This window comes from Triticum aestivum, chromosome 5D (genome assembly GCF_018294505.1).
Source record: "Triticum aestivum cultivar Chinese Spring chromosome 5D, IWGSC CS RefSeq v2.1, whole genome shotgun sequence".
NCBI classification, from domain to species: domain Eukaryota; kingdom Viridiplantae; phylum Streptophyta; class Magnoliopsida; order Poales; family Poaceae; genus Triticum; species Triticum aestivum.
In genome coordinates, this window is record NC_057808.1 from 255,999,129 (window position 1) to 256,011,491 (window position 12,363).

Consider the following 12,363-nt stretch of genomic DNA (forward strand, 5'->3'; position numbering starts at 1 on the left):
TTCCAGTGATCGTTTCTCTTGCAATAAAAGCACTCAGGCTTGGGTCCATTCTTTGTCTTCTTCCCGGCAGCTTGCTTACCGGGCGCGGCAACTCCCTTGCCGTCTTTCTTGAAGTTCTTCTTACCCTTGCCTTTCTTGAACTTAGTGGTTTTATTCACCATCAACACTTGATGTTCCTTTTTGATCTCCACCTCCGCTGATTTCAGCATTGAATATACCTCAGGAATGGTCTTTTCCATCCCCTGCATATTGAAGTTCATCACAAAGCTCTTGTAGCTAGGTGGGAGCGACTGAAGGATTCTGTCAACGACCGCGTCATCCGGGAGGTTAACTCCCAGCTGAGACAAGCAGTTGTGCAACCCAGACATTTTGAGTATGTGTTCGCTGATGGAACTATTCTCCTCCATCTTACAACTGTAGAACTTGTCGGAGACTTCATATCTCTCGACCCGGGCATGAGCTTGGAAAACCATTTTCAGCTCTTAGAACATCTCGTATGCTCCGTGCTGCTCGAAACGCTTTTGGAGCCCCGGTTCTAAGCTGTAAAGCATGCCGCACTGAACCAGGGAGTAATCATCAACACGTGTTTGCCAGGCGTTCATAACGTGTTGGTTTGCTGGGACGGGTGCTTCACCTAGCGGTGCTTCAAGGACATATGCTTTCTTGGCAGCTATGAGGATGATCCTCAAGTTCCGGACCCAGTCCGTATAGTTGCTACCATCGTCTTTCAGCTTGGTTTTCTCTAGGAACGCGTTGAAGTTGAGGTTGACATTAGCGTGGGTCATTTGATCTACAAGACATATTGTAAAGATTTTAGACTAAGTTCATGATAATTAAGTTCATCTAATCAAATTATTAATGAACTCCCACTCAGACAGACATCCCTCTAGTCATCTAAGTGATACATGATCCGAGTCAACTAGGCCATGTCCGATCATCACGTGAGACGGACTAGTCATCATCGGTGAACATCTTCATGTTGATCGTATCTGCTATACGACTCATGTTCGACCTTTCGGTCTCTTGTGTTCCGAGGCCATGTCTGTACATGCTAGGCTCGTCAAGTCAACCTAAGTGTATTGCGTGTGTAAATCTGGCTTACACCCGTTGTATGCGAACGTTAGAACCTATCACACCCGATCATCACGTGGTGCTTCGGAACAACGAACCTTCGCAACGGTGCACAGTTAGGGGGAACACTTTCTTGAAATTTTAGCGAGGGATCATCTTATTTATGCTACCGTCGTTCTAAGCAAATAAGATGTAAAACATGATAAACATCACATGCAATCAAATAGTGACATGATATGGCCAATATCATTTTGCTCCTTTTGATCTCCATCTTCGGGGCGCCATGTTCATCATTGTCACCGGCATGACACCATGATCTCCATCATCGTGTCTTCATGAAGTTGTCTCGCCAACTATTAATTCTACTACTATGGCTAACGGTTAGCAATAAAGTAAAGTAATTACATGACGTTTCAGTTGACACGCAGATCATAAATAAATTAAGACAACTCCTATGGCTCCTGCCGGTTGTCATACTCATCGACATGCAAGTCGTGATTCCTATTACAAGAACATGATCAATCTCATACATCACATATATCATTCATCACATTCTTCTGGCCATATCACATCACATGACACATGCTGCAAAAACAAGTTAGACGTCCTCTAATTGTTGTTGCAAATTTTTACGTGGCTGCTACAGGTTTCTAGCAAGAACGTTTCTTACCTACGCCAAAACCACAACGTGATATGCCAATTTCTATTTATCCTTCATAAGGACCCTTTTCATCGAATCCGATCCGACTAAAGTGGGAGAGATAGACACCCGCTAGCCGCCTTATGCAACTAGTGCATGTCAGTCGGTGGAACCTGTCTCACGTAAGCGTACGTGTAAGGTCGGTCCGGGCCGCTTCATCCCACGATGCCGCCGAATCAAGATAAGACTAGTAACGGCAAGTAAATTGACAAAATCGACGCCCACGACAACTTGTGTTCTACACGTGCATAGAAACTACGCATAGACCTAGCTCATGATGCCACTGTTGGGGATCGTTGCAGAAATTAAAAAAAATTCTACGCATCACCAAGATCAATCTATGGAGTAACTAGCAACGAGAGAGGAGTGCATCTTCATACCTTTGCAGATCGCGATGCGGAAGCGTTGCAAGAACGCGGATGAGGGAGTCGTACACGTAGCGATTCAGATCGTGGCAGAATCCGATCCAAGCACCGAACAACGGTGCCTCCGCGTTCAACACACGTGCAGCCCGGTGACGTCTCTCGCGCCTTGATCCAGCAAGGAGGAGGGAGAGGTTGAGGAAGAAGGCTCCAACAGCAGCACGACGGCGTGGTGGTGGTGGAGTGACAGTTCTCCGGCAGGGCTTCGCCAAGCACACGCGGAGGAGGAGAGGTGTTGGGGAGGGGAGGGGCTGCGCCTTGGATGTGGTGCTGCAGCCCTCCCACCCCCCTCTATTTATAGGGGCAAGGGAGAGGGGGCCGGCCCCCTCCAGATGGATCTAGATGGGGGGCGGCGACCAAGGGGGAAGGCTTGCCCCCCAAGCCAAGGGGGCGCCCCCTCCAAGGTTTCCCCCAACCCTAGGCGCATGGGCCCTAGGGGGGTTTGGCGCCCAGCCCACCTAGGGGCTGGTTCCCCTCTATATTCAGCCCATAGGGCCCTCCGGGGAAGGTGGACCCCCGGAACCCTTTCGGTGGTCCCGGTACAATACCGATATACCCCCGAACAATTCCGGCGACCGAATAAGGACTTCCCATATATAAATCTTCGTCTCCGGACCATTCCGGAACACCTCGTGACATCCGGGATCTCATCTGGGACTCCGAACAACATTCGGTAATCACATACAAACCTTCCTTATAACCCTAGCATCATCGAACCTTAAGTGTGTAGACCCTACGGGTTCGGGAATCATGCAGACATGACCGAGACACCTCTCTAGCCAATAACCAACAGCGGGATCTGGATACCCATGTTGGCTCCCACACGTTCCACGATGATCTCATCGGATGAACCACGATGTCGAGGATTCAAGCAATCCCGTACACAATTCCCTTTGTCAATCAGTACGTTACTTGCCCGAGATTCGATCGTCGGTATCCCAATACCTCGTTCAATCTCGTTACCGGCAAGTCACTTTACTCGTTCCGTAATGCATGATCCCGCGACTAACTACTTAGTCACATTGAGCTCATTATGATGATGCATTACCGAGTGGGCCAAAAGATACCTCTCCGTCATACGGAGTGACAAATCCCAGTCTCGATCCGTGCCAACCCAACAGACACTTTCGGAGATACCTGTAGTGCACCTTTATAGCCACCCAGTTACGTTGTGACGTTTGGTACACCCAAAGCATTCCTACGGTATCCGGGAGTTGCACGATCTCAGGGTCTAAGGAAATGATACTTGACATTAGAAAAGCTTTAGCAAACGAACTACACGATCTAGTGTTGTGCTTAGGATTGGGTCTTGTCCATCACATTATTCTCCTAATGATGTGATCCCGTTATCAATGACATCCAATGTCCATGGTCAGGAAACCGTAACCATCTATTGATCAACGAGCGAGTCAACTAGAGGCTCACTAGGGACATGTTATGGTCTATGTGTTCACACATGTATTACGATTTCCGGATAACACAATTATAGCATGGACAATAGACAATTATCATGAACAAGGAAATATAATAATAACCATTTTATTATTGCCTCTAGGGCATATTTCCAACACAAATGCCCATCAATCTTGGCATAATGGCTGTGTGGCGGCGAGGGCGGCTCATCCTTCATGCAGCACCCGATCTGGACGCCGCAATTGCGTGGGGGGACGCCGGATCACCTTAATGCGACGGAGACGCCGGCTCCTGCTTCACGCGGAAGCACGACGGCGAGGGCGACTCATCCGTCACGCATGCTGACGGTGACGAGGGCGGCTCATCCATCACGCGTGCTGGAGACGGCGAGGATGGCGCCGGACCAGGTTCTCGGAGCGACCGCTCCGTCAACAACTCTATCTGCTGCAAAAACCCTTCGTCTGTGGTTGCGGCCTCCAAGAGGAGGCGCGGCTACGACGATGGCACCTGGTCCTCCTCGTCGCCGGAGGAGACAATCTCCTTATCGGAGGAGTCAACGACTGTGGAGCTTGAGGGCCCTGGAGATTGACGGCGGCGGTGGCAAGATCCGAAGGGAGATCCGGAGCCATCGTCGCCTGCTAGCGTGGAGAACCATGACTTGAGCATGGTGGATGTGTGAGAGAAGGAGGAGTTTGAAGATTACGAGAGGCGGATGGGCGTGGAGAGAACGAGTTTGGAGAGATGGAATGTGGGCAGCGCTGGAGCACGACTTAAATAGGCGTGGCGGCCAGGCGAAGGGACTGGAAGCCAGCTTCAATGCGACGCAACGGCCGGAGTAGGCTATTCGGTCGCCATCTACATTGAAGCGGCACCACCCGCTCGTCCGGTCGCATCGCTCTGACCGACATCAATGCCGTGGAGTCACGTTCACTATAAAGCGGCACCGACCGACAGAATGCGCACAACCGCTTCGCGCGGCAGGTTTTTTCGGGTAGGAGGGTTTTCGGATAGAAACAATCATACAAGTAACTAATAGGGTTAGAACTAACTTGTGATTGTATGATTAGGAGTGTGGTTGTATCCAATCCAGTAGGTTCAAACCCCAAATTTAACACCAGCAAGATGAAATGCTTTTCAACTGTCACATGTAGTGACTTCATCGACCTTGAAGGCCCACGACTCCGATGTGCAGTTTGCCAGGGTTGCTTGTGCGTGCGCGTTGTACTTCTAGAAAAACTTGTAAACATAACCATGGAAACAACTTTAAAATAAAAGAAATTACAACCAATCCACCGAGCCTCAACATAAGTTCATAAGAAGGAAGTTTATACTACCTACGCCCGGGTTTATTAGTCTCTCTCGCATTTTGGGTTAAAGTTTGATCATATTTAAGTAGCAAAATTTAATTTATATTTAACCGAAAATGTATCATTGGAAACTTCTTTAATAAATCTACTACTCCCTCCGATTCATATAAGTTGTTTCGTTAAACCGGATGTATCTAGACGTATTTCAGTGCTAGATATATCCGTTTGAGCGCAAGTAATATGCATTGGAGGGAGTAAAATAATTTCTTGACATATAATTTATAATTTGTTAATCAAATTTAAGGTCAAAGTTTAGCACAAAATATGAACTAATAAACCGGACGAAGGTAGTAATTCATAAGCAGACGAACACATAGCCGCACACTGCATCCAACCATTTGCGCTTGACTTCCCATGAATTTAGAAGGTACATATAAACGTGGTAGAGGGGAAAATGGTGCCACAACTCCAAATATCCCTCTCTTGGAAGATAAGAATGTGATTCCGTTTGTTTCACAATTATTTTTCTGATGGTTCAAGCAAATCGATACCTCTAAAACCTACTGCTGGCACAAAATGATGTACTAGTTGTCACTAACTTACAAATTTCTCCAACTATAAGACAATCATATCCCTTTTTTTCAATTAAAGTTGACTCTTGGGTCACACACATAGAAGGAACTGAACTTCTTCGGTCCAGGTTTACTTCTTTCGAACTTGAATACAATCATATATCTTGTGGTATAGAATTTATATTTTTATTGCCCAGGATAACCATAGTTCATAGCTAACCAAAAAACTCTCAACCACTAACTAGTAACTACACACACGCATGCACACAAGTGATACGACCATACAAATATTTGCACCAGGGCCAACACAATACTAGCTACCTCGTCATCATCTTATCAGAACCTAAGAACCTGCTTTGGCTGGCTTCCGTGTTTTCCAAGGGCCTTATCAAGAGCCATGCTGAACTCGCTGAAGGGGGTCAACTCCATCCTGTAGCCAAAAATGTTTCAAAGCATTCATTCATTTCTCGATAGGAAGTGTATGGCCGTTTAAGACCCAGGGTTAGTTCAAGATACATACTCATATTTAAGTTTGCCTTCATGCACAAGGCCCAAGAGGTAGTCTATCATTGTTCTACATTCCTCTGACTTGTCCGAATTCATCCACTTCTGTAGCCAGAACCCTCTGAGGGAAAGATCCTGTCAAGGCATCGGATCTTGTCAAAGAATTGACAGGAGAAACAACCCGACACATAGCAGCATGAAACGATATCATTTCTTCAAACTTTGATGTACGATTGTTACATAATAATCCAGCACTTTACGAGGCATTCCAGACTAATACTTCTAACGCACAAAGTAATTCTCAAAAGGTAGAAATGTTTAGAGCCGCCAAACATATTATATGTAGAGTCATAAGTAGGAAAGGATGGGCTGACCTTAAATATGAAAGACGAAGTAGAAACAGTCACAGGTTTCTTGGACATTCCGCCATATGTCACCATGGTGCCTCCTTGCCTAAAGATAAGGGTTATAGCTAGTTATGCAAAATGACAAATTTCAAATTGGATGTTCATCCAGTTTAACAGCGTCACCTTAATAACTTCAGTATCAAAGATGCAGCATTTCCTCCAACGCAGTTAAATCCTAATGCAGGTTCTGGTAAAGCGCCCTAACATGACAGAAACCAAAATTGCACCAACATAAGGAAATGGTCGAAGTCCTCTTATAGATAAACAAACTGGAACCTGCATGGTTGCACCTCAGCATAAACAATAACTTCTATTCAAACTCACGATTTGAGTTCTGTAGGGCTCATTACACTTTACCATGACTAATAATTTGTTTTAACAGCAACAGGTTGTTTTACCTTCCTAGGTCAGAAAAACACTTTGGTTTGAAACAAAAGAATTTCACAGATGATAAGGTGAGAAATGCAGGCTGCAGAGCAGTACCAGCAAGCTCTTGACATTCTTTACATCTAGCTGACTTTCGGTGAAGACCTCATCTGCACCAAGCTGTTTAAGTTTCTCTTTTGCTTCTTCTGACCCAGGCCTACAACAATTCAGTTACAGATGAATGAAGCAAGTAATATGGATAAGAAATATAAAACAACTTGAAAGTAGAGCACCATATTAAGCAAATTATCATGATCATGCAGCAAATGCTGACAGCAGCTGTATTTAACTATCTTTTTTGTTCCCAAGTTGGTTTACCTGTCCCTTATGATGTTGATGGTGCGAATTCCCTGCACTTTGGCGAGCTGAATAACACACTGACCAACGATGCTGGTCGAGCCGTTCTGGACAACAGCATCACCTAATATAGCAAATAATGGATGCCATGGCATGAGAGGGCATGCTAAGGGAAGCAAGCAAGGTGGCAAAAATGGATGACAAGGGTGAAACATGCTCACCAGGTTTGAGTTTCACAAAGTCCTGCAGCATCCTGAGCGCTGTCAAGGGGTTGACCGTGACAGTGGCAGCGTATTCCACCGGAACATCGTCACGGACCTTGTGCCACACATCTTCCGGCTTCACAATGTAGGTCTGCCATGTTCCTGCACCGCAACCAACGAATTCCATCCAATTCAGGGAGGGAGCGAGCCCGAGGAAAAACAAAGTGAGGCAGGACAGGGAGAGAAGGAGACCGAAGGAGGGCGGGGAAGGGATGACCCAGTCGCCGGGGGAGAGGGGGCGGGTGACGGCGGGGCCAACGGCGTGGACCTGGGCGACGCCCTCGTACCCAGCGACGGCGGCGGGGAGGGGAGGCCTGACGGGGTAGACGCCCTGGACGCGGTTGATGTCGGAGGGGTTGATGGGTGCGGCTAACATCTTCACGCAGACGCCGCGCTCCCCGAGTTCCACCGGTGGCACATCCTCCACCCTTGGCAAGATTGTGGCGTTAAATTGGAGGATTAATGCTATTGCTCGGCGTATGGTGATCTAGCCAGTGCGGAAGAGAGATCGATACCTGAGGACTTGGTCGGGCGGGCCGTGTTGGTCGTAGAGGACGGCCTTGGAGGGCGGTGAGAAGAGCGACGCAGCGGTTGAGAAAGAGAGGCGGGGACGAAAGCGGAGGCGCGTCGCCGTCGACGGCATCAGGCGGAGTGCCGACGCCATTGCTACGGGGTGCCGGGGTTTCTCTAGAGGTCTCTAAAGCAAATCTCAATCATGCCCAGCCCAGCCCAACCCAAGTCAGCCCAGTAATACAGTAATACACTTGCTGGTCCTTTTTTGATTCCACTACAAATCTGACACCTAAAAAAATACAAATCTGACACCTAAAAAGAACTAAAAATCTGATGTCAGATTTCTTTTTGAAAAAAACCCATATATTAAAACTTAAAATAGATTAATACAATCATTTCTTACAGTATCCGTCATGCAGGGTGAAAAACTATTACAAAGAAAAACATCTGACCTATTATCAAAACTAAACTTCGCTATTTGTTGAGGATATAGACCTTAGAGTCACCCGCCAGGAGGGGCCGGGTTACTCATAGTGGTCATTGCCAGAAGCCCGGTGACAAGCCTGAAGACGGTGGGCCAAAGATGGGCTTAAGACCCGGATATGGCTTAAGGCCCGTAGTTACAATCATTATTCTGGTAGAACTTGTAGTGTAAGGCAAGAATAGTTGAGAGTCCGAGCCGGACACTCTTATGAGCCGGCCGGGACTCTGAGAGCTGCTGGGCGTCAGCCTCCCTATATAAAGGGACGACCCGGCAGCGGTTTAGGGACAAGAAGATCTCATCGAGAGCCAGGCATAGCAGTTAAGCTCCCTGGTCATCGAAACCCTAATCAATACCACCTCAAACTGGACGTAGGCTTTTACCTTCACCGTAAGGGGCCGAACCAGTATAAACCCTCGTGTTCCTTGTCCCACTTAACCCCTTCAAGCTTCCTAGCTGCGATGGCTCCACGACTAAGTCCTAGCTCGAGGACATCTGCCGTGACAATTCCACGACAGTTGGCGCCCACCGTGGGGCCAGCGCACGGTGGATTTGAGTTCTTGAAGGGCAGCTTCGAAGGGCTCAAGGGATACGCTGTGGGCCGGATGACCAAGAGTCGTCGCGGCAAGCTCTACATCGACGATGCAAACTGGGGCCCCGACGCCGGCTCAATTGAGTACGGGTACCGGGTCCCCTTCGGCGGAATTCATGTTTTCATTGGCAAGATTGGTGAGCCGGGCCCTGAGCCGGATCTCTGCGCCGATCTCATCGAGACGGCTCAGCGTGCACGACCCGCCCGGGCCCGGCCTGCCTTAAGGCATGCTTTTGTGGGATGTATCCATGGAGGGCTCTCTGATCGATCTGGATCTGGTGATGAGACGGCCGCCGGCTCTGACGGCGAGTTGTCCACCGATGAGTCAAACTCGTTGTATCAACTTCAAGATGGCAGGCTCATGGGTTGTTCCGATGGTGACAGTATTCCGGACCCGTTTGAGCCGCCAAGCCGGGTTGGAATCTTCATGGCCGGTGCGCAGCCCGTTCAGAACCCTGTTGCTGGAGCGGGAAACCCGGTGCCCTCGCCGGCTCAGGTGCTAATGGATCTCACGGACAAGATGACGGCCCTGTTAACCGCCACGGTTGACCCGGCGGATCAAGCTCAGCATGATGCGGAGGTGGCACAGTTAAAGTTGGATCTAGTGAAAGCTAAGGAGGATCTGGCAGCAGAAGGGATCAGGATGGCTGCGGAGAGGGCGGCTCTCGACGCCCAAACTCAGTTGATCCAGGCGCAGTCCTTCCGGCTCACGATGGATCAAAACGCGTCCAATGAGGTCATGAGAAGGAGGCATCAAAAGGCCCAATCTCGACTCCCTCCGGTTTACGATCCACGCAACCTCTTCAACACGCCAGGTGCAGGGTCTAGTAACCCGCCAGGGGTCATAGTGCCCGGGTCTGGGACCCCTATTGAGCCACAAGTGATGGGGCCTCCCCAGGTGCCCCCTGCCCCGCCTCAGTACGTGCCAATACCGCCGGGTCATTATAATAACCCGCTGGAGAACATGGTCGCCGCGGCAGCACGGCTGGCGGCTCTCCCAGTTGACGGCGACTCTCCGACGGCTATTGAAACCCGCCGGGTCAGGGAACTCCTTCAGACAGCACTGGCGCAGCAAGAGGCGTACTCCTACAGCCGGGACAGGATCCACTCGACCCCTCGTCCAGGCCGGAGCCCGAGTTACAGCAGACACATGGTCTCAGCGACAGGCTCAAGTAACGTCCGACGCCATGACCCGCCCCCTGGCCATGGCCCGGCTCATAACGGAGCCTTTCACGCAGCAGACCAAGACAGAGCGCGGCAAGAGGCGGAGCAGGTGCCTCAGTTGACGGCTTACCAGACTCCCCCGGCTTATCCGACGACTTCCGTCGACGTGGGTATCCCTACCAGGACTGGGGGTGTCCCTTGTTTAGTGCCAGCTATCCGCAATGAACGTCTACCCAAGGACTTCAAAGGCCCTAGGAAGGTGCCTAATTACACGGCAGACTTACAACCCGCAGCCTGGATCGAGAGTTACGAGATGGCCATGGAACTGCTGGAGGTCAGTGAGGCGGCTATGGCCAAGTACTTCACCATGATGTTAGATGGGACTGCCCGCACTTGGTTGAAAGGGCTGCCACCGAATTCCATCGGTTCTTGGGCTGAGCTGAAAGCCCGGTTCATCCAAAACTTCAAGGATACCTGTAGGCAGTCTATGTCAATTATGGATTTGACTAACTGTAAGCAGCAGGAGGGTGAATCCACGACACATTGGGTTCGCCGGGTCAAAGAGATCATACATTCGTCAGATAAGATGGATGCCGGCTCTGCAGTCTTAATGTTGGAGCAGAATTGTCGTTTTGTGCCCCTGAAGATGAAACTTGGGCGGCTTAAGCGCGACTGCAATGATATGGGTACACTGATGGCGGCTCTTGTCAAGTACGCCGATTCTGATGGTACCAAGGACCCCGCTTCAGATGATGAAAGGACAGGGAAGGGAAAGAAGAACGGCAATGGCAAGGGTCCTTAGCATAACCCGGGAAACCAAGGAGGAGGCAAGCGCAAGGCCGATGGCAGCCTAGAGTTTGTAGCCAACGCCAGCTCACAAGGTAATAACCAGCGACGCAAGGGGAGGCCCCCTCCCCGAGGCGGCGGGTCAGGCCCGACGCTGGAGCAGCTGTTGAATGAGCCTTGTCCAAGGCATGGCTCTAGAGAGAAGCCAGCTACCCATCTATGGAAGGATTGTGCAATCATGAAGGCCTTTAAGAATTACAATGGCCCGGGCGGCGGCTCAGGCGCCGGCGGCTTTCATGGCCCGGGCGGCGGCTCAAATTCTAATCCTCAGAACGGTCAAGGGGGCTTTAATCAGCAGTCTGGCCAGGGTCATCAACAGCAGCAGGGGGGTTATCAGACCAATCCAAAGCAGCTTAGCGGTGGACAGTATCATGTGTTTACCACCAGTCTGTGTAAGCGAGATCAGAAGCTTCATAAGAGGGCTGTGAATGCTGTTGAGCCGGCGGTTCCACGCTACTTGCGGTGGTCTGAGCAGCCTATAGTGTGGAGTAGGGAGGATCACCCTCCCCGGGTGGATAACCCGGGTCACTTGGCCTTAGTGGTGGCTCCTCAGGTGGGAGGATATAAGTTCACTAAGGTGCTCATGGATGGAGGCAGCAGCATCAACATCCTCTATTATGAGACGTTTCCGTCGTATGGGGTTGATTGATAAGAACCTCAGCCAGTCAAACACTATTTTCCACGGTGTGGTACCTGGTAAGTCGGCTTATCCAGTCGGCAAGATCGAGTTGGAAGTGGCCTTTGGAGATGAGAACAACTACAGGGTGGAGAAATTGACCTTTGAGGTGGTTAAGATAAGAAGTCCGTACCATGCCATATTTGGGCGGCCGGCTTACGCCAAGTTCATGGCACGGCCGTGTTATGTGTACTTACAGCTCAAGATGCCGGGTCACAATGGGACCATTACGGTTCACGGCAGCCGGAAGGTGGCTCTGGAGTGTGAGGAAGGCGATGCAGCTTATGCAGAATCTGTTTGTGCAACAGAGGAGTTGAAGTTTTACAAAGACAATGTTGACCCAACAGATATGACCTCTCTGAAAAAGCCGACTACGGAAAATGAGCCGGCGATGAAATTTAAGTCGGCTGATGAAACTAAGCTTGTTGATTTTGTTCCAGGAGATTCATCTCAGCAGTTTAGCATCAGTGCCAATCTGGATCCAAAATAGGAAAGCGCGCTCATCGAGTTCATCCGTGAGAATAGGGACATCTTCGCATGGAAACCTTCTGACATGCCAGGTGTACCTAGAGAACTCGCTGAGCACACTCTCAATGTTGATCCGAAATTTAAGCCGGTCAGGCAGTTCCTTCGGCGGTTCAATGAGGAGAGGCGGAAAGCTATTGGTGAAGAGGTGGCCCGGCTCTTGGCGGCCGGGTTTATTGTTGAA

General features: G+C 49.7%; 1 protein-coding gene across 1 annotated transcript; it reads right to left on the reverse strand.

Moving 5' to 3' along the window:
• Positions 1-5,591: 5,591 nt before the first annotated feature.
• Positions 5,592-8,118, reverse strand: LOC123124628 (enoyl-[acyl-carrier-protein] reductase, mitochondrial). Its single transcript, XM_044545213.1, has 9 exons — positions 7,898-8,118; positions 7,575-7,810; positions 7,341-7,484; positions 7,141-7,243; positions 6,880-6,979; positions 6,520-6,596; positions 6,364-6,442; positions 6,006-6,124; positions 5,592-5,915 (listed from the first exon to the last, which is right to left on the reverse strand). The coding sequence occupies exons 1-9, from the start codon at positions 8,044-8,046 to the stop codon at positions 5,822-5,824; spliced, it is 1,101 nt and encodes a 366-aa protein (XP_044401148.1). The 5' UTR covers positions 8,047-8,118; the 3' UTR covers positions 5,592-5,821.
• Between the last annotated feature and the right edge of the window lie 4,245 nt (positions 8,119-12,363).

Excerpts from the sequence above, each read along its gene's own strand:
- LOC123124628 (XM_044545213.1), bottom strand. The coding sequence starts at position 8,046 with ATGGCGTCGGCACTCCGCCTGATGCCGTCGACGGCGACGCGCCTCCGC. Across the intron at positions 6,443-6,519 it reads TTGATACTGAAGTTATTAAG|GCAAGGAGGCACCATGGTGA; the intron begins GTGACGCTGTTA and ends CCTTATCTTTAG. Across the intron at positions 5,916-6,005 it reads GAAGGCAAACTTAAATATGA|GATGGAGTTGACCCCCTTCA; the intron begins GTATGTATCTTG and ends TTTTGGCTACAG.